At 51.6% G+C, this 26037-nt stretch overlaps 1 protein-coding gene across 2 annotated transcripts in view; it reads right to left on the bottom strand.

Moving 5' to 3' along the window:
- HECTD4 (HECT domain E3 ubiquitin protein ligase 4) overlaps positions 1-26037 on the bottom strand; it is a gene marked incomplete at both ends in the record, with an annotated part of 170513 nt that continues 144476 nt past the window's right edge. For both annotated transcript variants that reach the window (XM_084254197.1, XM_084254196.1), the window contains 17 exons: positions 1-137; positions 645-867; positions 1448-1643; positions 1985-2151; positions 4901-5122; positions 5306-5409; positions 6976-7131; positions 7663-7782; positions 8608-8754; positions 9919-10109; positions 12270-12393; positions 13301-13407; positions 14676-14827; positions 14907-15130; positions 19656-19863; positions 20843-22149; positions 25002-25181. In XM_084254197.1, coding sequence (XP_084110323.1) covers positions 1-137; positions 645-867; positions 1448-1643; positions 1985-2151; positions 4901-5122; positions 5306-5409; positions 6976-7131; positions 7663-7782; positions 8608-8754; positions 9919-10109; positions 12270-12393; positions 13301-13407; positions 14676-14827; positions 14907-15130; positions 19656-19863; positions 20843-22149; positions 25002-25181 — 3965 coding nt within the window. The remainder of the gene's footprint in view (positions 138-644; positions 868-1447; positions 1644-1984; positions 2152-4900; positions 5123-5305; positions 5410-6975; positions 7132-7662; positions 7783-8607; positions 8755-9918; positions 10110-12269; positions 12394-13300; positions 13408-14675; positions 14828-14906; positions 15131-19655; positions 19864-20842; positions 22150-25001; positions 25182-26037) is intronic.

Below are 26037 nucleotides of genomic sequence, written 5' to 3' on the forward strand. Positions count from 1 at the left end.
TCAGCCACTTAGGGGATCCTCGCGGTAGTGAATGGCACATCGAAGTTTCTCCAGCATGATTTCCTGGGAGGAGTATTGGGGCAGCTTGATCATGAACATACAGGTCTCCACTCGGATGTAACGAGAGTCTGGGGAACCTACGGGAAGAAAACCGCGTCAGGGTTATTGGCTGGGCCTGTGGCAGGGCACTTCCATGCTGAGGCCAAGGCCCATATGCAGCATGGTGAGGCCTAGTCCTGCAGGTGGGACAGAGGGTTCTGGAGGAGAAACTGCTGTTGAAACGTGTGCACCGAAACACAGATTTCTGTGGGCAGACAGGTTAATTTGACAAAGTGTTATGTTTTGATTTTTTAATAGAATTATTTTTCTGTATCTAAACACTGGAAGATTAAAACATTTCTGGGTTTTTAGCTTTTTAAAAGCTAAAAGCAGTGTGAGCATTAGGCCACGCAGGAAAGGTCAGCTCAGAAAGCAGAGGACCCACAGTGCCATGTGGTCCTGCCTTTTCCCTTGGGAACATCCAGGCTATGGTGTCGGGGCCCCACCGTTTTCCCTCCTCCCTTATGCAGGCCCAGCAGTCCCAGCTCCAAACTGAGAAAAGGGCCTGTGTCCTGACATGGAATACATCCAGGAGAAGACAGTACCTGCTGTGCCATCTGGGGGGGCGATCTTCATGGGGTATGGGGGCACATGGGCTGTGTCAGGACCCCCGTCTTTGCAGGGGCAGGTGAATGGGATGCGTTCCTGATTGCAGGCAAACTTGATGAATTTGCACAGCTCCTCCTGGGTGAACATCTCCAGTGCCCCCCAGAAGAACTCAATGTGCTGGTCCGTCTCCATCAGCCCCACCTGGTACATCGTGTGGGCCTGGGAAAGAAAGGCCCCACATGTGAGCAGGCCCAGGCCTCTGCCACCCAGAGAAAACCCGCAGGCAGGTCCAGGAGGGAAATGATGGCCACAGGGCACTGGGAGGCTGTGAGGATGCCAGTGGCCATGAGGTTGTGTCATGTCGGCGGGGCGCCAGGCCCAGCAGCAGGGCTGACTGTGTCCCCCCATGGGCCCACTTGCTGGCAGGTCTGTCACTGCTCCTGGTAGAGGTGAAGTCACTGGGACCAGGAACTCAATCTGGCAGAAGCATCCTGGGGATGGCAGGGTCCCACCCCAGGGGAAGCTGGCCCCAGCAAGAGCAGGCTGAGGGGGAGGAGCTTGGCAAGAATGGCCTGCACCTCTGGAGGGGGGCCTAAGGCACAGGCTCTGGAGGCAGGTGCTATGGGCATGAAGTTTGACTCCCCACTTCGTGGTTTGGGAGTGCGGACAAGGACCTGCTATCATGGCTTCAGTGTCCTCAGCTGTGAGATGGGGATGAAGCTCAACTCCCTCCCGCAGGTGATGAGGAGGGCGTGCGGGGACACAGGAAGTGCTGTGATGGCCCCTCCCCAGCACCAACCTTCAGGAACTCCAGGTTGATGTAAGGGAGGCCGCAGGTCCGCAGCTCCATCTCCAGCGGGCTGAGCGTGGTGAGCAGCTGCAGGGGGATGATGGCGCCCAGGCCCGCCCGCACGGCCGTCACGCACTCCGTGTTCTGCAGCTCGCGCAGCCGCAGGTTCCGGATGGCTGCCGCATAGATGTCCTTGTTCTCCCACCTGCCGGGGAGAAGGCCAGGAGGCTGATGGGATTGCTCGTAGTTCCGGGGGAAATTCCCCAACCCATTCTCACCAGGCCTCAGGCCCAGCTGTCCAGACTCCCAGTTCTGTCTCAGTGAATTCCTCTCCTGCCTGTGGGCGTCACCTATCTCAGAGCTGGTGTTTTCTTAATGAAGCACTTCCACCGAAGACCTTGGTGCCCAGTGGTACTGGCCACATCCCTCCCGCTGGTGAAGGCCTCCCGTCACCTGGCACAGGCCCTTGCACTATTGTCCAGCATGGGTGCTGCCGCCACCCTGGCTGGCGAGCCTGGGCAGCCTCCTCGCCAGTGCCCCACTCACACCACAGGGATGTGCCGGCCGCGGCTGCATAGCTCCACCTCCTCGCCCGTCATGGTCAGGTAGGTGAACCGGCAGCAGGGCTTGTTGGGACCCTCGGGGCTCTCTATGGCCAGGTGCTGGGAGGCGATCTCAGCGCACAGGGCCTCCAGCTCTGTCTCGTCGTTGATCTGGGGGGAACAGAAGCAGAGGAGGTTAACTGCCTGCCCCAATGCCAATGCTCTGGAAGACAAAGCCCCTAAGCCAGCAACACCAGGCACTGCTGGGGCAGGGGTTACCCTTGGCAATTATAAACAGGCAACAGTATCACTCTGCCGATCGGTGCTTGACTTAGGCCTGGCTAACAAGACCCAACAGCAGGGCTTTTTCAGCTATTTGAAAGCAGTAGCCCACTGTCCCCTTAGATGGTGTACGACGTACCACCGGGGCTCACTTGGGACTGCTTATTGATGACATCATCTGAGCGCCTGGGTTGAGCCCTGCCTGAAGCCAACCTGTGTCTATCCCATGTGTCTACACTTTTAGTTAAGACCAAATCATTACCAAAAAATCCTAAACTGGGCCTCCCTGGTGGCGCATGGGATTAAGACTCAGCACTATGAAGCAATCGTCAGCCACTGCAGCACAAGTTCAATCCCTGGCCAGCCAGGGAGCTACCCACATGGTGCAGCAGACCTCTTCTGACTCACCTGCTGCTCCCCTCAGCAGTGTATTTCAGTCAGTCTGCCTGTTCTGTTCCCCACTCTGTCTCTGGTGAATCCTCTCACCCCCCCCACACCTCTGGCCTATACAGAGGTGTGTATATTTATTTATGCATAATTATGCATATTTATTTATGCATAAATAAATCCTTAAAAATTTTTTTAAAAAAATCCTAAACTGGTGGAGGCTAGGATTTCTGTCACCTGACAGAGAGCCCTGATTCAATCCCATCTGTGGATCTGAGTTATTTGGGCTACCCACTCCCCTCCATCTGGCACACCAGAAGTAGGGTGCAGAAGGTACTGGTGTGCACTGCAGGCTGGGGCACTGAGCAGAAGCCAGGACCTGGCCTAGAGGGGACTGGCCTGCGGTGGGGATGGTGACAGGGGTGCTCAGGGTTGGCTCCTGTACTGGGTCCTCAGCAAAAACCCCCTTCGTGGTGAAGCTGAAGGCTTCACCTGTAGAAGTTCAGAACATTTCTTCCTGGGAGTACCCCATCCCCAGCCCACTCCAGTGTAGCTCTGGTATCCCAGCACCCTCTCTGGCCTTGACCGGACCTTCAGACAGAAGCCTTGGCTGGACTGTGCCCAGATACCGTCTTACAGCCCCTCCCTTTGACTCTTTAGACAATTTGTCGTCAGTCTTGTTTCTGCTGAAGTCAACTGCTATCCAGCACCCCAGCAGCTCAGCTTCCCCTTGTGCCAGGTACCCCTCAAGTGGCTGCCAAGGGCTCGGTGACGGGGCGGCTCAGACGGCCCATCACAGTGAGTGCCACTGGAAGCCAATCTCCCTGCATGGAGGACCCTGTGGAGAGTAGCATGGGCCAGGCCTCGGCCGGCTCACAAGAGCAAGGGAAGCTGGTGGCAAAGGGAAGGGCTGGGTCAGAGGCAGCATTGTGCTCTGCCAGGATGGCCTCCACCCTGAGAAGCGTGTGTGGCACTGGAAAGCACGGCTTCCCCCTGGGCTGGCTCTGCTCCCAGGCAGTTCACCTCCACAAGCTGAGTCCCTCCCGGCTTGTAGACCCCACTCCAGCATGACAGGAGAGCCTGGGACTCCTAGAAGGGCTGAGCCCAGGGCCAGGCCCATGGTAGTGGGTTGGGGATGCGTGGCTCCCATAGGCCCACAGGCAGCCTGAGCAATGACTGCCTGCCCCTATCTGAGTTGTGTACGGTGGGGCATCCGACACTGCTGTCACCCCACTAACTCCATGTGTCCAGTACACAGGAGTCAGTCTCAGCCGACCCAAGAGCCGATCTCCTGTGCTCTTCCTGAGGCCCTGAAGTGGCTCTTCAAGGTGAAACTGGGTTTGCTTGTGGCAGTTTTCACCCCAGTACTGAGGTTCCTTCAGGGGCCGTAAACCCTCACCTGTGTCTCTGGGGATCGACACAGTAAATGGAAGCCCCAGTGGGGCTGGCTGGGTTGCCCACAGCCAGCTGCTGGCAGCAGGGAGGAAGGAGAGACTTCACTTGTCCCCTACCAGGGCTTACATTCCATGTTCTCTGGCAGTGCTCTCAGCAGTCTTCAGTGCAGAGCTCTGCTGTCCATGGGACAGAAGCACCACAGATATAGCACCCAGGGCCCTGGGGGTGTGGGTCTGCTAGACTTAAACGGCCCACTTGGCTACCGTTTTGGTTAAGTGCAGTCTGCCCTCCAATACAATGTCAGAACAAACGGGTCAATCAGTTACACGACCTAAGAGAATCTATGCCAGCCCCTACATGGTTCCTTTCAAATTAAGCAAGAGTAGGACACTTGATGCCCTGGACAATGGGTATACATTACGAGGAATGACGGGGACCGCGGAGGGGCCGACTGATGTGTAGCCATGCACCGATCGGTCGATCAGAGGGATGCCTTGTCAGTAAGACTGGAGCCATGGCTGGGGTCTGGGGTCTGGTTTCCATGACAACACTGGGTTATTAAGCAGATAAAAAGTATCTATCTGGTCAGCAGCCTCATGTGCCCCTGAAGCCCTGGATGAGAAAAGCACGTTTTCAGTTTCACCCACCCTTGTTCTCTTATTCCTCCTACCCCACATAACTGATGCGGTATGGCTGTTCTATCAATAAAAAGGCCAGGATCTTGTTCTTTCAGCAGCATCCTGCACGGTACAGCTTGCTCCACGACTGCCGTGTGTCAATGTGGTGTTGCCAATGCAACAGGGGGGCACCGCTTCAGGGCCCCACCATCCCCAGAATAAATGGAACTTTCACTTACACTCTCGAATTTCTTGACATAGTTGTAGGTGAGTATGTCTGCTTCCTGCAGGTCTTGATCAGGGTCCAGGGGCTCCCCCACCAGTGTCTTCCAGAAGGAGGGCAGGAGGTCCAGGGGAAGAGGAACATCTGCTCGGATCGCAATCCCCAGCAGCTGCCCCAGGAAGTGCAGCAGCTGCTCCTCCCCGCAGGTGATGGGGCATGGGGTCAGGATGTACTTGCCCTGAGGAGCAGGCAGAGACAGACCAGGTGACCGTGACACCTACCACTAGTCCTGTCAGGAAACAGGCGCCAGGCCACCACACCCATGGGAGGAGGAAGAAGGCCACAGGCCCTGCCCTGTGTCAGAGCTGGTCAGCCAGGGCCCAGAGGGCAGGCCCCACCTGCCACCCCAGGGCCATCTTACCTTGTTCTTGTTGACAGCGGAGCTGGGGCACAACAGGAGAAGGGACAGTGAGGAGCTCTGCAACTCTTTACACACCTGCCACAGAAAGTGGCGGAAAGAGCCACCTGCGGGACAGATGGAGACCTGTCAGCACCAAGCTCTGCTGCTTGGCCCGCCCGCGGGCCCTGTGCCCACCTGGAATGTCCCTTGTTGGCCACCTAGCTAACTACAGTGCCAGTGGAGTGGGAAGAAAAGGTGCCTGTGGTCAAATCCTGCTGTGCTGCTTCCTCGCTGGGTCCCAAGGCGGCCTCAACCTATCAGACGGGACGTAGTTGTGCCCACCTTCCAGGTTGGTGTCAAGGATTCACGGGGTGAAACGCAGACCCTACTTTGGGTGCCTCTCCAGCCGCAAGTTCACCCTGACTTGGGGACCGCTCCCCAAGCAGTGCCAAGAGCAGGCCACTACAGTGCTGCCTCCCACTCCGGTGCTTGGAATCTGTCTAGTGACTGCACAGACAGGGTGGATGACGGCAGCACACAGAGGGCAGAAATGATTTATCGCCACCCCATTCCAGATCCACCTTAGGCTTTCTTGACAAACTCCCCTCTGTGGCTGGTCTTCTCCAGCCTTTCCTGTGCCTCCTGTCAGTGTACAAGGTCAGGAAGCTCTGAGGACAGCTGTGCACGTGGTCTGCCTGGTCAGAGTCACCCACAGGCCCACCAGTCACGCTCTGTCCTCATTCAGTTTCCATGGAGAGACAGGAGATGCCTGCCTGCCTGCCTGCTTGAGGAAGCCCCCATGGCCAAGGCCTTACTTGGGAATCAGACAGCCCTGACTTTGAACTCCAGCTAGCTGCCTGACCTTTGGGGAGCGACTGAATGGTGTGGCGTCCAGTTTCTGTATCTGTAGTGGGATAGTGACGGTATCCTCGAGAGGTTTCGGCTCCTTGAAGAACCTAAGATGTCCAACATGGGCCTGGCAGTTCCGGCTCGCGGCCCCTCAGAGGTGTCCTCAGGGTGCACAGAGCTTCCCCTGCTGCAGTGTTCCCCTGACCCCCGCAGCAAGGGGAGACAGCTGGGGGGCCCTGTGCCCACTGGCCCTCCCAAAGTGCCTGGCCAACAAGGAATAGGGCTTCTTCTCCCACCCAGACAAAGAGACATTTCCTGAATGTCTGGGGCTAAACTTGACTGAGAGGGCACCGAGGGAGCTTTTCTGAGTTGCTGATCCTCATCCCAGTCAGTGAAATGATTGACAGAAGGGCCAGTTTTGTTCAGGGCTCCCAAGGCCCTGGTCCTCATTGGGCACAGGCTAGATTTTGGCACAACCCATTGTCAGGGCTCTTCCTGGGGAAGAAGGCCCATATGCTCTGAGGGCGTCGCTCTTGGACCCTCAGCATGAAGAGCCCCAGTGTCAGTCCGAGGCACAGCCCCAGCCCTAATCACATGGAGCTGAGGTCCTGGACCAGTGGGGGCACCTGCTCCCCTGCGGCAACCACACAAGTCCAGCTCAAGGTGACTCTGGGGACAGTCCTGGCCTCTGCAGAGCAGGGTAAGGAGGCTGTGCTTGAACTCTTGCTGATGGGGGATCTGGGGCAGCTGAGACTAAAACAGCCCTAGGAACTTCCATGGTCAGAACACAGCCTCCACCCTGAACCGGCTAAGTGGGGTGGGGGTGTGGGGGGTCTACTTACTGGTGCCGTGCACCTCCTCCCCAGTGAAGCGGATGTTGAAGGCGTAGGTGGGGTCGCCCCCACTAGCCAGCTTGACACAAAGCTGAGAGGACGGCACTGAGGCCAGCTGCCTGGCAGCCTGGCAGAAGTAGGAGTTTTCAGAGGCTCTGATCTCCCCTGGAAAGAGAGAGGGGAGCTGGTAAGGGTTTCTGGGGGCCGACTTCTGCCCCCCCACCCAAGATCAGACCTTTGCCCCCTTATTGGACCTCCCTTGTCCAGCCCGTGCTTTCTCCATTCTTGGGCCAGCTTCCTCTTTCCTGCTGCATCTCTGGATCCCTGGGGGCCTCCCGCTTGCTCCACTCCACCTCCTGGAGCCCTCGTGTCTCTGCTTGGCAGAAACCCCCAGTTGCCTCCCAATATCACTCTCTTCTGACTAGCAGGACTAGTCAAGCAGAAGAGCCTGCATTTCCTGCCTCCCCTGCAGGGGGTGAGCCTTGGCAGTCTTAGTCCATCCTCCTGCTCGCGAGGGGACCCTGATGGCGGGATCCACTCGCTGGGAGCTGGAGCAGGGTGACCGCAGTCAGAGAATGAGGATGTGTTAGGGCAACCCTGGACTCCCTTCTTATAGAGGCTTTTCACATGTGAGGAACCAGCTGGTGTGTTTAAACCGAGTCTTTCAGATTTTCTGGTCCGTGTCACCAATCTCACCTCCCACGATTTCCAGTGGGTCCAAAGTAATCTCGGGCGCCGCATGATCTGCTGTCCTCTGCACGGTGGCGTTGAGCACCCGATTCATTACTGTCACTTTTGTGTCATAGAAGATCAGCCCTGAAGAGAGGAATGTGGGGAAGAGGCTATGAGGAGGCCACTTCCCTGCCTTTCTGGTCTCCCCCAGGCCGGCTGGAGCCATGTTATACCCTCTGGGTCTCTCTAGCATCTTCTGGGGCTCCCTTCAAGCCAGGGGATGGTGCTCGCATACTGGCTGGTGAGAGCACAAGGGGGTCTGACTTTCTGGAGGGTGCTTGATTGGTAGCTCTCCAAATGTCAACGCATATGCCCTGGGCTCCTTCACACTCAGGAGCCATGGGCTAATCCAACCACACGAAAAGCAAGGATGTGCAATATAGCATTTTCTCAAACAGCAAAAACCAGCTACCATCTATCAACAGGGAAAGGCCGACTAGACCATGCACCTGCACAGGGGCTGCGAAGGAGGGTGGTTCTCTGTGCCAACTGCCAAGCAGAGCACGAGTCCTATTCTTGATAAAAGAACAAAAATCTGTGTGTGTCTGTGAGAATATCTATTTGTATGTGACTAGATTAGAAAGGTCTGGAAGGACACTTCTCTGTGAAATGGTCATCTTTGGGATTAAGGGACATGAGTATACACAAAGAGTTGAGGCTTTAACCACATATTTCTAAGTAACTTGAATTGAAAACTGTTTTAAGTTTTTCTCCAGAAAAACTTAAAGAGCATAAGGCAACTGCTCTGGGCAGAACTGCTGCTGCCCCCAGACCTGTAAGTGGGGTTGGGGTGTCTTCCTGAGCAGCTGCTTGGAGGGGGGGTGGCGATGGCCTGGGGAGATCTGCTGGTTCCGTCATCTCCCTCGCTGCCCTCTGCATGGGGCCCACACCTGCCGCCCAGGCACTGACCTTTAGCCTCCTTCAGCAGGGCTGCGATACTATGGGTGTACATAGGCGTCTGGCGCAGTTCCACTAGCGGCAAGAAGAAGGTCTCCAGGGTGGTGTTCAGGGACTGGAGCAGTGCGAAGCGCAGGCGCAGGCTCTCAATGGGCACATCTGCAGGACAGGAGGGGTAGTCAGGCTGAGATTCTCTACTTCAGACAAACTTGGGGGACCCCTATCACTGGGGAGGGCTAGAGGAGGAACACTTTAAACAGGACCAGGACCAGGAGGCCCCCGAAGTGAAGTTTATCCTTGAGACCCCAGAAATGCTGTTAGCAAGTGAGTGAACCTCCAGCAAGCAGAAGCAAAGGGCCAAGCCCGGACTGGTCAGGAGGAAGGACCTGGCTTGTAAGGAACTGAATGCCCCCCATGCTTGGCCTGCGGGCTATGTGATTTTTTTTTTTTAAAGATTTATTTATTTATTTATACAAGCACTGGGTACAGTCAGAAGTGCAGGAGGGTGAGAGAATTCACCAGAGCCAGAGCGGGGAGCAGAACAGGCAGAAGGACCAAAGTACACTGCTGAGGGGAGCAGCGGGCAGCAGGAGAGGTCTGCGCGCCATGTGGGACCCTCCCTGGCAGCCGGGGATCGAACCAGCGCTGCAGAGGCTGCGGGTAGCTTCGCAGCCCAGCACTTAACTGCTGCGCCACTGGGGAGACCCTGTGATTTTTAACTTTAGTTTTGAAATGCAGACTTACAGGAAGTTGCAAAATAGTGCCAAGTCCTATGTCTTTCACCCAGCTCCCCAGGATGGCTTCCCATGTCAAACCAGATGTGATGCCATCACAGTCTGTCACTTCCTCCTCATATCTGTCTCCTCTCCAACTGCGAGAGGCTGATGGTAGTACAGTCATGTCCGCATTCACTGTATTCGCCCGAGCATGGCTGGGTGAGGGCGGCAGGCTAGGCCTGTGCCAACAGGTCATGACAGGCTCGTTTTCCAGAGGTGACACTTATTGGAAACGGCTGCTCTTGGACTCAGCTGCCTTTTATCCCCAACGCCAGCCTGGCGTCACTGTGGCTCTGGGCAGGGCCAGGGAGTGACCCTGGGATCTGCTGCTTGGCTGTTGTGATGTGCACGCAGAAGCCTCACAGATGTGACTGGCTGCAGTCACAGTGTCCTGTCTTTCTCTCCCTCTTTTTCACCACCCGTTTCCCAGCAAGTGCTCCTTAGGGTTTGTTCAGCGGGTGTGCAGAGGGGTCAGTCCTTCTAACACCCATAATGTCACCAGGAGGTCACATGCAGTCCCTGAAAGGCATCCCCCGGGGCTACATACTCAAGAGACAGGCCACTCTGGGGTCGGTGGCATCTGCGGGGTCCAGATACACCTCATGGGGGTGGAGCCGCGCAGGTGTGATGGCAAGATGGCGGCACAGCCGATTGATGTACTGAACCAGTGCCACGTCCATCTCCAAGGTCCACTTCCTTGAGGCCTTGTGCGCATGCCGGACGTCGATGCAGGCACACCTGGGGCAAGGGAGAAGGGCGAGGTGGGGCAGGGTCCTCAGCTGGGGTACGGGGACAGCGAGTCCTCCAGATCCATGTCTCACAAGTATGTTTGTGAGATAGCATTGCCTCCCAGGTGGTTTCTGGGTGTTTGTCAAAGGGGAAGCTCCTTATAAAAGCTGGAGGGATGGGAAGGGCATGACCTTTCTGGAGTTTGGCAATATGCATGCACCATCAAAAGCACACCAGCTCTATGAATCTATAAATGGAAGATGCCCTTCAAGTGCCCAGCATGGTGCCTAGCCCCAAGGCACAGTAGGTGTCAGCTGCTGCTGTGGCTGTCACCTCCCAGCTGTCCCTTCCAGGTTCACCAGCAGACCTATCTGAACAGAAAGACAAGTGTGGTGAGGGCATCGCTACAGCAGCTTTACTACGGCGACGACAGACGCAAGCCCAGCGTCTGGTGCTAGGGCATCTGCTGAATAAATCACAGGGTATTCTGACAAGGGCTGCTAGGCAGTCACTCAAATCATGTGGTGGCCTATCAGTGAATGATCTGGAAAAATGAAAAAAAGCTGGTTACAAACAATATGTTTCTTCTGGTCCCCTTTCTACAGTACTGAAAAAAATCCACTCCCAGAAAGATGCTGGGGGAGATGTTTACTGAAACATCACGAAGTGATTATCCCTGGGCCAAGGATCAGGGCATCTGCTCTGTGTATAGGGCATGAGCACGGGGAGTGAATGTGCATGTACTTGGGCCACAAACATTAAGCTACTAACCCAAGAAAGGAAGGTGGCCCAGCTAGTGGCCCCAGTACCAGGGCCCATGGTGCCTCAGAGGTGCAGCTTGGGCAACGGTGGAGGTAGGGGGCCTACAGTCACCTCAGGTTCTGGCTTACTCAGGCCTTCCTCTCCCACCCAAGGGGTGTCCCCAGCCAGGCCAAGCCTCCTTCAGAAGCAGATCCCTTGGCCTAGGCCCCGGGGCCCCCACAGATGCATCCAGAATGGCAAAGCAGGCAGTGGCCTATAGCTTTTGGGGACCCAGTGAGGAGGGAAGTGTGTGTCCAAGTATCACCGGGCACCTCTAACATACACAAATTTGCCCTTCTAGCTGCTTCTAAGGCAACTAGCTGGTTTACAGTCCAATTCTGTGTTTGCTTCAGCAGCACATATACTAAAATTGGTTTGCAGTCCAATCTGTTCCCTTCCCACTTAGAATGCAGTTTCTAGTCCAAACAGGTAATTTTACTCTTCAATAAAAATGGCAAAGTCACCTCTTACTGGTTTCTAAAACAAGTTCAGAACACTTGTCCCTGTTACCATGATCCAAGGCACCCAGGATTGATGCCAAATCTTCAGTGAAGGCACAAAATGCCAAGCAGTAAACAATTTCTCTACTCTGAAAACAGATTTGTTTTTCTTTGGCACTCTGCACACCTTGCTGGGGGTAAGGGTGTGTAGGCCTGTGTGTATCCCAGCTAGAGGGACAAGAACCCCTGTCTGCTTGGGGTTCACTGACAGCTAGAGGCTAGAGAGGAGAAACAACATAAGCTTGGCCCTTGGGACCTGGAGAGCAGTGGTCTTGCTGTGCTTCTGTCTGCGAAGGGGAAAGGGAATGGAGACTGAGGGAAAGTGTGCCTCAGGACAAAGGGTCTTTGGAATAAGAAATTGTCAGTTATAGACCAAAATGTGTCTCCTCCCTCTCCTAACTGCAACCCCCAATGTGACTAGCATAAAGGGCCTTTAGAGGCAGAGAATAAATGAGGTCATGGGGCGGGGCCCTAATCCTTAAGGGGCGAGTGTCCTTAGAAGGCCAGGAGGGCCAAGGAGTGCACATGCACAGAGGATAGGCTGTGTAAGGCCCCAGCAAGAAGTGACCTCAGGAAAAACTGCCTTCAGTTGACATCTTCACTTTTGACGGCCAACCTCCAGAACTGGGAGAAAATTAATTTGTTGTTAAAGCGCCCCAGTCAGTGGTATTTTGTTATGGCAGCTGGAGCAGACTAATAAAAAAAAAAAAGAACAGGCTTTGTCTTCAAATGTGTTAGAAAAAACACTTTAACCCAGTAGTTAAAACAGGATGAAACAGGGGAGACAGACTATTTTCTCAGGGATGCATCTAGTGGTTGAGATCAGCTTTCACACAAGGTAACAAGTGAGCTGAGGGACAACCTTTACCTCTCAAAATGCAGATCATAGCCACAGGACAGAATCGCCCTCCAGACACTCCGGATATCTTGCTTGGCCCGGTCAATGACAAACTTGTGAAATCCTTCCAAGGTCAGATATTTTTCTTCAGGGACTGACAGAAAAGTGTTCATAGTTTGAGGAGTTTGGTAAAAACCATGGTAAGAACAGCAGGGCTTCATAGCATGCTCTCATGTCTTCTCTCCCTTAGGGACCAATCCACCCAATTCCCTTGTTTCCCATCACTCCAGGGCCTGGTGACCGGCCATCTGTACTCACTGCCCAAGTTCTTGAATAATCAGACCCTCGAAACCATTCCTAACTGAGAAATTTCTGAGAAAGTGAGAAAAGCTTTCTGTAGCTCTGCTTGGACCTTGAGAAGGGTTAAGTTCTATTGCTCAGGGCAAGGACCCTCTGGAAGGAAATTTCTAAAGCAGATTTCTAGACTTTTATTTTTTAGTCATAATCTTTTTTTAAATTATTTATTTATTTATACATACAAGAGCTGGAGGTGTTGGACAGAGGTGTGGGAGGTAGGGGGTGAAAGGATTCACCAGAGACAGAGTGGGGAACAGAACAGGCAGATCTACTGAAACACACTACTAAGGGGAGCAGCGGGTGGGACAGGAGAGGTCTGCTGAGCCATGTGGGTCACCTCCCTGGCCAGGGATTGAACTCGTGCTGTAGTGGCTGCCAATAGCTTCACTGTGCCAAGACTTAACACCCTGCACCACCAGGGAGGCACCACAATCATCTATTTTTCATCTACTTGGCATTTATGATATTTCTGAGCTGCTACTTTGACCTCCCTAAGTTCAAGGTCATCGAAGATGGCATCCTGGACCCATGGGCATTTGGTAGGAATGTCTTCCCGGTGTCTGACAATGCTGCCTGCTTACACCAAAAGCCAAGGGAGCCCAGTCAGTTGAGCAAAAGCAAAGAATTGGTCCCTAGAGTGGGTCACCTCATCATCAAGATAAAAGTGACCCCAAGCCCATATCAGGTTCAAGTTATTCATTTACCTTCCTGTTTTTTGGTGGGCGACTTCTCTGGGTCCTTTTCATCAGGCTTGCTCTTTTCCGGTGACTTTGGCTTCACAGTTGGCTTCTTTTCACTTAACGCGGTCCTGCTGTGGACCGAAGCACTAGAATCAGAACTCTCTTGTCCACGCCTCCTGTTCATACTTCTACAACTATGTTTGGGTCAGACAGGCCTAGGTTCAAGATACTTTTGTTCTGACTGAATAAAATTTAATGAGCAAAGTATGGGGACAAATTGATGCTTTAAAATGTGAAAAATCTTGAGGCAATTCTCATTCTTTCTACATACTTTAGAACTGTACTGTCCAACAACAGCCATTGGCCAAATCTAACTACTTGCATTTAACTAAAATGACAAATTCAGCTCCTCAGTCATAAGGGCCACATTTCAAGTGCTCAGCAGTCACATGTGACTAGTGGCTGCTACCTGAACAGCACAGATAGAGAACAGCACAGATTTCCAGTATCATAGAAAGTTCTAGTGGATGGTGCTGATTTAAAAGTACAATTTAGAGGGATTGGGGCCAAAATAAGGGGGGGTGCAATTGTATGGGGAATATAAAAATTAAAAAAATAAAAGTACAACTTAGATACAATAAAGAGACACTTCATTTTTCTGATCATTTAAATAACTCCTCTAGAGACCCCTTCTAGGTAACACTGTCAACGTTTCAGCAGTGAGTACTTGGGAGTCATAAACTGGTATGGAAGAGTCTATTATATCTGCACATCCACACATGAAACATCACGTAGCTGTAAGAAAGGAATGGGTAAGTTCTTTTTGTATTGATATGGGATAATCTCCAAGATCTTTGTAGTAAACAGAAATAGCAAGTTGCAGGTATCCTCAGTTCCCAGCTGGGCAGGTACAAACCAGAGACCCAGAGGCTGTCTCAGCAAGGGCAACTAGGAGGCTTGAGGGTGGAGGGGAAAAGAAGAGGCTAAGATTTTGAATTTTGTGCTACTTTAGCCATCTAGAATTTAAGAAAATAAAGCATAAATAAAAGGCAAGGCACTTAAATGTTAAAAGAAGTTTCTATGTATAGGGTAATCAAATTTTTTCAATACGCACATAGGCACGTAGTAATCTTTCTGTAATAACTAAATGCATTGCTTGTGTGGTTAAAATAAATAAAAATTTTAAAAATCCTGCATTTAGATATTTTATGGATTTGGACTGGGTGGCTCTCTAGGCCGCATGGTCCATCCAGCTTTCACTCTATTTGTGGATGAAATGAATGTTTTCTTTCAGCTGATGATCCAGGGACTGAGGACTTCAGCAGACAGCAGAGCAGAGACAGAATGCCTGCCAGGGTCACCCCCTCCCAGCCCGCCAGCTCGTGCTCCCGGCGCCCACCTGACACTGTTGAGCACGGCCTTGTCCTTTGTGGGCGGCTTGGTGATGGGCCGCTTGGTGCTCACCACCTTTACCGGGTGCTGCTCCTTCCCGGCTTTGCTGTACTTGCTCTTGTCCAACTTGGGCTTTGGCACGCCGTACTTCCTCAGGATCTGGGGGCATCAGGGGGTGGGTCCTCAGGCTCAGCCAGGGGCATTGAGGCCCATGTGGGCTGGCGGGGTGGGTACCTACCTGAGTAAGCTGGTCCTCCAACACCTTTTTTGGAGGCCGCACATTGGTGAAGAAGAGGTGGAGGAGGTTGCCCGGTGTTTGGGAGTTGATCTGCTCCTTGCTGAGATAAATGTCAGAGACTTTGATGGGCTTTGCTGGTGTTAGGCTCAGCATCTGCTCCGAATGGGCACAGCTCTTGAAGATCTCTGTGAGCACTTCCCTGGCTCCTGGCACCAGCTTCTCACCTGTTACAGAATGGAGGGGCCAGACGGTTCTGCTGTGAGTATTGCACTGAGTCTGTCATAAACCAACTATTTATGAAAATGGGTCACAGACCTTTCTTGTCCACCATTAAAGGTCCACCAAGGCCTGGTTTCCCCTTTGAGCACACACCTTAGTTACCTCCTGCTTTGCCATGTGACCACATGGTCCCATGGGACTGGGATTCTTCTCTGACTGCACAGATATAAGACCTCTGGGATTACACAGCTCAGCCCTCACCCTGGGCGCCTCCATGAGCAAGAAGTAAAGGTCCATTGGGTTTGAGCTACTTTATCCTTGGGTCTATTTATTAAGGGAGTTCAGCCCACCTTAACCATGGGTAATAGACAATCTCAAAGGAATGAAAAAGGACATGGAGCTGGCCAAATATTTTCAGTGTGAAGTACAAGCTGTTAAAACAAGTTATTACATTACTAGAGAACATGTTTCAATGAGCAAGTGGAAAAGCTTTCTTGAATACAACAAAATTGACCACAAGCACAAAAAAAAAAAAAAAAAATTATTTTTTAATCCCCAAACAAGTGCTCCAGAAGGTGCCATCACCCTCCCAAGGGGCCAGTGCTGACCCACCAGCCTGCTTCTCATGGTCAAGGGTCCAAGGGGAACTCAGCATTTCCCCCTCCTTTTCTCCCAATGTTCGCTCCCTCTCCCTGTGCTCTCCCATGCTGATACACCAGAACCACACCCAGGGCCTCCAGGCCAGGGGAAGCAGAGGACAGGGGCCTACAGGCATCTGGGTTGAGATGGAGGGCAGCTAAGAGAGAGGCAGTAGGGCCCTAAGGACAGAAGAGGCAGAGGCACAATTTAAAAGAATGTCCAGTAAAATCCCTGTGGCCAAGATGGAGCATATATACCACTGAAAGACTAGAGGTTTGACTGTAATAGAATCAGGGAATGGAACTAAATTCAGATTCAGAGGAGGAGCTCAGGTTTCCTGCAGGTCCCAGGGTGGCTAACAGCTGAGGGGGCACATCTCACAATAATCAGGGATCAGGCTGAGGTGGGACTACCCTCAGGCACAAGATTTCCAAAGACTAAACTATCAAGATATTTTAATCAAGATATTATTATTTTTTTTAAAGATTTATTTATTGATTGATTGATACATACATACATACAAGCACTGGGTACAGTCAGAAGCGCGGGAGGGTGAGAGAATTCACCAGAGCCAGAGCGGGGAGCAGAGCAGGCAGAAGGACCGAAGGACACTGCTGAGGGGAGCAGCGGGCGGCAGGAGAGGTCTGCGCGCCACGTGGGACCCTCCTCTGGTGGCCGGGGAGCAGCCGGGGATCGAACCGGCGCTGTAGAGGCTGCGGGCAGCTTCGCAACCCAGCGCCCAACCGCTGCGCCACCGGGGAGGCCCTCAAGATATTATTTTAATACAATGTTATAAAAAAATAAGGCTGGAGAAACAAATTACCTGCAGTACTGTATTCCAGCCATTCAAGCTGCCGTCAAAGGAAAAACTGGCAAGACAGAGCCTGTCTTTATTTAAGATTTTAGGATTTTGTTCATTGTGGATATTTTACATTTATTTCCACTCTTATAAACAATGCATTAAATTGTATTTCTCTAAATTGCTTCATTTAAGTCCCATTCAAAAATTCCTGAGGTATCACCTCATCCTGGTCACAGCCCTGAGGGATCATTTAAAACTTTTGTGATGGGGGCCTCCCCGGTGGCACAGTGATTGGGTGCTGGGTTGCGAGGCTGGCCTCTGCAGCGCCAGTTCGTTCCCAGGCCGCCAGGCGAGGGTCCCACATGGCGCGCAGACCTCTCCTGCTGAGCTCACTGCTCCCCTCAGCAGTGTAAAAAAAAAATTTTTGTGATGGGGGATAATGAAATGAAACAACAACACAAGAAAACCCATACTCAGTATTAAATTTTGTACTTGGAAAACAAAGACTAAAACAAACCTAGTAACTATTAGAAATTTCAAATAAGGGCTTCCCCGGTGGCGCAGCGGTTGAGCGCAGGGTTGTGAGGCTGCCCGCAGCCTCTGCAGCGCCGGTTTGATCCCCGGCTGCTCCCCGGCCACCAGAGGAGGGTCCCACATGGCGCGCAGACCTCTCCTGCCGCCCGCTGCTCCCCTCAGCAGTGTACTTCGGTCCTTCTGCCTGTTCTGCATCCTGCTCTGACTCTGGTGAATTCTCTCACCCTCTCGCGCTTCTGCCTGTACCCAGTGCTTGTATGAATAAATAAATAAATAAATAAATCTTAAAAAAAAAAAAAATTGGAAAAAAAAGTGTATCTTTAAAAAAAAAAAGAAATTTCAAATAATATTGAAGATTTAGAAAAAAAGACAAGTTAAAAATTTCAAGAAAGAATGACACAAAGCAGAAATGACAACCCAAAGAATATGAATTAAAAAAGAAAACTTCCTACAGCTTCTAAAGTGAAGCTTGGGGTGAAGTGTAGACAGGAGGTCCCTGAGCTGGGGTCCTTGTTAGGAGCCGGATCTGAATGAACACTCAGTATCCTAACAGAAGAATCAGGGGAGCCAGACAAGGAGCTTCCGTATGATCCAGTAACTCCACTCATAGGTATTTACCCAAAGGACACAGAAACATTATTTCAAAAGGGCACCTGTACCCGTATGTTTATAGCAGCACTATATACAATAGCTAAGCTATGGAAACAACCCAAATGCCCAAAAATAGATGACTGGATCAAGAAGATGTGGTACATATACACCATAGAATATTACTCAGCAATCAAAAAAGATAAACTCATACAATTTGCAGCAACATGGATGGAGTTGGAAGGGATCATGCTCAGTGAAATAAGCCAGAAAGAAAAAGAAAACTATTTATGGTCCCACTCATAGCAGGAATTTAGAAAACCTAAATAAGGGACCCGGAAAAAGACTAATTGCAATTAAGTAAAAATCAAAATCAACAAGCAACTATAGACCAGAGACACACTACAGTGGGGGGCGGGGGAAGGAGAAGAGGGAGTAGGGTCAGAAAAAGGGGATGGGAATTGTATGGGGAATATAACCAAAATGAAAATACATACATTATGCAAAAATGAAAATTATGTAAGAATTATATAAAGTAATTCATTAAAAAAAATTATACCCCCCCCAAAAAAAATCAAAACACCCAAGGGGGACTTTGTGAAAGGAACTGGGACTGTTTCCTCCTCAAGAATTAATTTTAGGGCCTCCCCGGTGGCGCAGCGGTTGAGCGCTGGGTTGCGAAGCTGCCCGCAGCCTCTGTGGCGCCGGTTCGATCCCTGGCTGCTCCCCGGCCACCGGAGGAGGGTCCCACATGGCGCGCAGACCTCTCCTGCCGCCCGCTGCTCCCCTCAGCAGTGTACTTCGGTCCTTCTGCCTGCTCTGCTTCCCGCTCTGGCTCTGGTGAATTCTCTCACCCTCCCGTGCTTCTGACTGTACCCAGTGCATGTATAAACAAAACAAACAAACAAACAAATAAAGAAAGAAAGAAAACATGCCTCTATAAAAAAAAAAAAAAAAAAAAAAGAATTAATTTTAGGGCCTCCCCTGGTGGCGCAGCGGTTGAGCGCTGGGCTGTGAAGCTGCCCGCAGCCTCTGCAGCGCCGGTTCCATCCCCGGCCACTGGCGAGGGTCCCACATGGTATGCAGACCTCTCCTGCCGCGCCCGCTGCTTCCCTCAGCAGTGTATTTTGTCAGTCTGCCTGTTCTGTTCCCTGCTCTGGCGAATTCTCTCACCCTCCCGTGCTTCTGACTATACCCAGTGCTTGTATAAATAAATAAATAAATCTTCAAAAAAAAAAAAAAAAAAGAATTAATTTTAAAGGGTGAGGCAGTAGTTAGCTGTCCTCAAGCACACGACCCAATGATTACCAGCAATGCCCTCTGTACATTCTAGCGCCACAGGACAGAATGAAACAAATCCACTTGAAGAAGGGAAGCCTGTCCGGATGAAAAGAAAGAGAACTTGAATGTAAGTCCTTGCTCAAGCCTGAAGCAGACCGTGGCTTAGCCATTCCCGGGTGGTCTCTTGGCTGGCTGGACCCAGCAGACCTGGATCAGTGGGTACCCCACTGGCCTTGCTCGAATTTCTGTAAATCTAAAACTGCTAAAACTTGCTCGAATTTTCTCAATTTTGGCTTCGGATCTTATCTGTGTGAACAAAGAAAAGTGGTCAGGATGTGAGTAGACAGAGACCGTCATACCACGTGAGCGACCTTTCCTCCCTTCCTCTCTCTCCCTTCAGGGTCCCAACAGCTGGGAAAAGGTGTGAATGTTCTTTTTACATCATATGAGAAAAGCCAATGTTCGCAGTCAAGCAGTGAAGCGCTTGTCCTGGTGACTCCCCAACACCCCTGAAACATTATCTACAACTCCCAGGGGTGCCTTCAGAGTGCTTCTCTTTAATGTAACATGTTAAAAATAGGGGAAACTGGGGATGAGAGGGGAGATAATTTTTACTTGTTTTTTTTTCTGTAAATTTAAAACTTCTAAAATAATAGTATATTATTAAAAAAAAATCCACAACCCACCTTTAATTGACTTATCGTTGAAATAATCTTCTAACCCCGGGCTCCCTTGAGTATCAAACAGACTCTGATTTACTACAGATACGGTGAGAATCTCTTCCGTTGACATTTCCATCAATTCATCTTCACCATCCAAACTTGACAAGCCAATCAAATCATTATTGTTAAATAAACTTGCTCGAATTTTCTCAATTTTGGCTCGGGATCTTATCTGGGTGAACAAAGAAAGTGGTCAGGGTGTGAGGAGACATAAACCTGTCATGCCACATTGAGTGACCTTCTCTCCCTTCCCGCCCCTCCCTGAAGCCCACCACTCGTCTTGAGTTTGTGGGCCAGCTGGCCTTCCTTGGAAGTTCCTCCCATGTGGTAACTTGTAGGGGAGCAATCCAACTGGAATTCTCTGTCACTAAGCCACAGTCAGGTCTGTGGTCTTATCCTGATGTCTAGGAGGTTAACGTCCATGCACAGATCCGAGCCAGCCCCAGGAAAAAGGAAACTAAATGAAAAGAAGTGACTCTAGGGACGAAATCAACCACGTGGTCCTCCAGTACTCAGAGCCCCCCGGGAGAGCGAGGCTGCTCAAGGCCTCTTCTCAGCACCTTCCTCCACAGACGTGGAGGATGGGCTGAGCCTAAGGCCCGAGAGGCAAGGGGCAGGAGCACAGAGGATTTCTAAACAAGCCCAAAAAACGGGGTCTTGAAGTGGAAAGGGAACAGGTGTATCTCTAAAACTCACAACCACCTGGAAGAAGGGCAAGACTCTGTTCTGCAAAAGTCTGTTCTCTTCAGCAAGATCCCTCCTGCCAGTGGCACATTTGAAACAACCCAGGCCACTGAAAAACGCAGCAGTGGGGGGGTTAAAAAAAAACAAAAAACACAGCGGTGGGACCCTGAGTGGGGGTGCACCCGTTAAAGGTCATCCATCAGGGAGGTCAGCCCTGGAGCCCCTCTGTCTGCCTCCCACGCTTGGTGATGCCCTGGCACAAACTCGTTAGCCCGCTTAGGGCCATGACATCCAGCAGCGCTAATCGACACTGTCCCTGCTACTTCTAAGAGCTGCCACGGGAGCCCCTAAGGTGCCAATGTCACCTATTAGTGAATCCCTTAGGAGTGACTTTCCCAGGTTTAAAGATTCTGGGGGCTTCACGCTGCTGATGATTTAGGTGGTTGCCCTGGTGCAGGTGCCGTTACCTCCACAACTGCGAAGCCTTTGATGGGGCGCGCTGCGAGGGACTGGTTGTCCAGGGACGTGACTGTGTACATGGAGCCCATGTCCGACACCGAGGCCGTCTCTACGTTGTCTAGCGGCTCCCCAAGGCTGCCCAGGCTGCCCAGGCTGCCAGTGCTGCACAGAGAGATGTCAAGGCTCTCCTGGCTGGACACCACGTGGGGTTCCAACAGGCCAGGAGGGATGGGCAGCTCAAGACCCGAGGGCAGTGGATCCACAGAGAGGTCGCTGACTGTCTGTGAGATGCCCTGGGAGCTGCAGATGGAGGCCTGGCTGGTAGAGGCGGAGGCGCTGATGCTCATGGCAGGCGTCAGGCTGCTGGACGTGCTGACCTCCAAGCTGTCTGTGTTGGGGAAGCCGAGCGTCTTCTCGGGCTCGGCTTTCCCATCTCCGCCCTCAGCCTTGTCTTTTGGCTTTTTGGGGTCTTCGTCCTGCAGGGGAATGTAGATCTCATCCTTGAAGACCCCGCCATGGGCATTGCAGGCCTTGCGGATAGCACCTCTGACGATGCCCTCGTCCAGGTGGGTAGGGATTCCGGAGATCACCAGTAAGCGGCTGTGGGCCGTAGGACCCACCAGGGCCTGGCAGGCATCAGTGATGGCATCACTCGTTACGCCCAGACCCTGCGGGTCCTTCTTGGTGAGGTGCCGCAGAATGATGAGCAGGGTAAGTGCGCGATGGAACCAGAGCATGTCCTCGGGCTTGCTGCCCCCGATGCTGAGCACGGAGGGGTCCGACTCCACTGAGTGGGAGGACTGGCGCTTCCCAGACGAGGAGGCCTTTTCCCGCTTCATCTTGACCTTTTTTCTTTTGGACAGGAGGCTGGGGCTCTGAGGCGTCTGTCCTGGGGAGGAGGACGAGGAGGAAGACGAATCACTGAGGTTTGGGGTGGTTGTCGAGGTCACCCCACTGGCGGTGACGCTCATGTTGGTGGGTAGGGTGACTTCAGCCACTGCCAGGCAACCTTCCATGAGCGCGTGGAAGTATGTAGAGAACCTGCCCTGGTCGGGGGCCGCGGCGGTCCCTGACCCTCCGCAAGTGCTGCCTGAGACCCAGCTCTGGGTCTCCTCATCATACAGCTTGTGGAGCTCTGACTGCAGGGCCATCAGCATGGCGAGACAGGGGTTTAGCTGGAGGGCGATGGATGAGGACAGGCCGGCGGGGTGCTTCCTCTGCTCCAGGCTGTGCACCGTACGCAGCAGCTCTGCCAGGAGGTGGAAAACAAGCTCCTTCACACAGGCTGCCATGTCCGTGGTCCACAGGAAGTTTCCTGAGGCAAAGGGACAGCAGTGACAGTCAGCACTTCCACAGCTCAGTATGTGCCAGGCACTATCCTAAGCACACTAGGGGGTTTACCCCTCACAACAACACTGAGAAACAGCGCTCCATTATTAACCCCACCATACAGATGAAGAAATAGAGCCTTCAAGAGATGAAGGACTTGCCCAAGGCCGTGCAGGGACGGCCTCAACCCCTGTGCCATGTGATCACATGGCAGCCTGCTTCTGTAGCTCAGGCCAAAAAAATCATTCTTTTCTTTCTCATGAGGTTATCAAGTTAGCTGGTGACAAGTCACAGAACAATGTTTCCTGAAGCAAGAATGCCTGCTTTTATGGCACACAGGCCAATGCTGCCTAATAGCACAGAAACACACACAGAACAAACACATGCTGAATAATTCCTTTTTCAACTCTTCTTTTTAGTCCCAATTCTGGTATATTCTTTTTTTTTTTTTTTTTTAAATTTGATGCCAGTCTTTTTTTTTTTTTTTTTTTTTTAAATAGAGGCATGTTTTTTTTTTTTATTTATTTGTTTGTTTGTTTTGTTTATACATGCACTGGGTACAGTCAGAAGTGCGGGAGGGTGAGAGAATTCACCAGAGCCAGAGCGGGGAGCAGAGCAGGCAGAAGGACCGAAGCACACTGCTGAGGGGAGCAGCGGGCGGCAGGGGAGGTCTGCGCGCCATGTGGGACCCTCCTCAGGTGGCCGGGGAGCAGCCAGGGATCGAACCGGCGCCGCAGAGGTCGCCGGCAGCTTTGCAACCCAGCGCTCAACCACTGCGCCACCAGGGAGGCCCCTCTTTTTTTTTTTTTAAAAAAAAAAGATTGATTTATTTATACATATAAGAACCAGGGTACAAGCCAGATGTGTGGGAGGGTGAGAGGATTCACCAGAGACAGAGCGAGGGACAGAACAGGCAGACTGACTGAAATACACTGTTGAGGGGAGCAGCGGGCAAGACAGGAGAGGTCTGCTGTGCCATGTGGGTATCAGTCTCTGACAAGCAAGGGGATTTAGCCAGATTTTTGTAACTTTTTTTTTTTAAAGATTTATTTATTTATGCATACAAGAGCTAGGGTACAGGCCACAGGTGTGGGGGTGGTGGTGAGAGGATTCACCAGAGACAGAGTGGGGAACAGAACAAGCAGATTGACTGAAATACACTGCTGAGGGGAGCAGCGGGCGAGGCAGGAGAGGTCTGCTGTGCCTTGTGGGTCAGCTCCCTGGGCAGGGATTGAATTCATGCTGCAGTAGCTGGTGATAGCTTGATAGTACTGAGACTTAAATCTCTGTGCCACCAGGGAGGCCCCAGGAGCTAACTTTCCATTTAAACTAGCAACACGATGTTTCCTTTGAAACTAAAGTTTAATTAATTTAAATAAAGTTCAAAAAAAAAAGGAGAAAGGAGTTGTTTGCCATAAAAGCTATCAAATAGATGCTGGCAGGCATGACTCATAGACACGGCAGGAATCACATAAACGAGGCATGAGAATGACTAGGTTAGGAACCATGGCCCATTACAACATGGTGGGCCACATGTTTGTTTGAGGTCCCCTTCCCACCAGAAGTATCTCTTGTATTCACAGTTGTGTTATGGACAGAGTCCTCAGAGGTGGGCCCAGCTGACTTACAGAGAATCTTCCCTTAGGCCCGGCAACTACAAATGAGGGGACACAACTTCCTGCTCTCTCAGAGGTGACACTGTTTGATGATTCTAATTGGAAATAAACTCGTGGTTGTCACTGACAGAGCATAAGCGCCAGTGGTTCCCTCTCCCGCGAAGTCAAGAGCCAGGTCCCTGGATGCTGTGTTACCCCCTTCCTCTGTCGTTTGCCATTTTTTGTAAGAGGACGGCTTGGAGAGGATTCTCTGCCAAAAGAGCAAGCAGTGGCCCAAGAGCTGAGACCAGGGACAGACATCTTATTACCACAGACAAGGGTACCCTGTGTCCCTCTTTGCCCTCCAGTCAAGTGTGTCTCCAAGAATTTCAATTAGTTTGTCAACATTGGAAAGCTGGGAAATTCACATCAATATCTAGATTTCTGATTTTTCTTGAAATAAGAAGTAGCAATATGTGGCAGGACCAGCGCCACATTCTCACATAACGGTGAGGAGCAGGGCTCAATGGCTGCCCAACAGGGCACAGGCCGCAGGCCACCAGGCAAGCCCCCTCTGAGAGTCCACCAGGCAAGCCCCCTCTGAGAGTGCCTGCAGACCCACCTTAGAGTCTACCACTAACATTCTACTGTATTTGCTTTGCATTACACATCTGTTTTTACACATCTTCTATTCATCCCTAAACTCATGTTAGCTTTTGATTATTGCAAGATAAGTTGCAGACATCACTGTTTCATTTCTAAACACTTTAAAGATATGTTATTAATTAAAGTTCAATACGTGCTTGTCTTTTTTTTTTTTTCAGGCAAATTTACATATGGTCAAATGTATGACTCCTACCTTCATCATTCCATAAGTTCTGCCAACATGCAGCCCCTCTTTAGCTTTTTGGGGCTATGAAGTCACAATGCTTGATTTTGTAACATCATTTCTATACCACTTTTTACCTCAATGTTATCATAATAGCATATACTTTTAAGTAAAGCATGATAAAATAAATCTGCATGGTGAGTTGCCACCTGTGAAAATGCACAGCAAACCTTGGAAGTTGTAGATGTAGACGTCTAGGCTATGCCTTGCAGTCAGGTCCTCAAGCCACCTCAAATGACAGCAACCTGACATGAGGCTGCTGCTGCCTGGGACACCTGTGGTCACCCCCTGGCTTCTACCTCAGGCACTGAGACAGCTAACCCAGCCCTGATCCTGACGGACAGGAAACCTCACCCAGCAGCTCCACCACTTGCAGGAGGACAGACGTCGGGATGGTGTCAGGCTCATCCTCGGATTTCCCTTCGACATCCTCTGATTTCCAGGATAGCAGCTGCTCAGTGAAGGCCATGGCCAGAGGAAACTCCAGGGGCAGAGAATGTAACACCAGCACAGCTCCGGGAGGTGGAGACACCCCTAGAAGGAGTGCCCAGGAGGACAGTCATTAGCAGCACCTGATGAAAAAAGGCCTGAGAAACAGGCTGTAAAGCCCACCTACTCATCCACTGGAGGGGAAGGAAGTGTAGTCTGTTCTAGACTGTCAGCTGCAGGTGCACAACTTGCTGGTGTGACAATGGGACAAAGGGCAGCGATGGGAACAGGGAAGAATAAATGTTCACCAGCCAGATACCAAGTAGCCTGAAGAGAAAAAGTACATTGGATTTTTTTTTTTAAAGATTTATTTATTTATTTATTTATACAAGCACTGGGTACAGTCAGAAATGCGGGAGGTGAGAGAATTCACCAGAGTCAGAGAGGGGAGCAGAGCAGGCAGAAGGACCGAAATACACTGCTGAGGGGAGCAGCGGGCGGCAGGAGAGGTCTGTGCACCATGTGGGACCCTCCTCCGGTGGTCGGGGAGCAGCCGGGGATCGAACTGGCGCTGCAGAGGCTATGGGCAGCTTCGCAACCCAGCGCTCAACCGCCGCGCCACCAGGGAGGCCCAGTACAGTGGATTTTAAAAGAGGCTTGGAATAATTCCAGGATGGTGAGGAAATAATCACCCTCTAGTGTGCTTGGATGCCAGGAGAACATTAAGCTTACATTAGGGTCATAGGGTAGAAGGGACCCCTAAGACTAGGCACAACCTAGTCTTGGGCTTTGGCTCTTTGGTCACCTGTCACCACCATGGCCTGAATCTGACTAAAGCTGCTGGGTTGAGAGGAAAAGGCCCTGAGGCTGGATGTCCCTCACACCCTACACTGCCTCCCACCCCCACCACAAGCACTAGTCAGACAAAAGCCTGGGCCTTACAGATCAGAGTTCTCCACCC

Source organism: Talpa europaea (assembly GCF_964194135.1).
Source record: "Talpa europaea genome assembly, chromosome: 14".
Taxonomy (NCBI): Eukaryota; Metazoa; Chordata; class Mammalia; order Eulipotyphla; family Talpidae; genus Talpa; species Talpa europaea.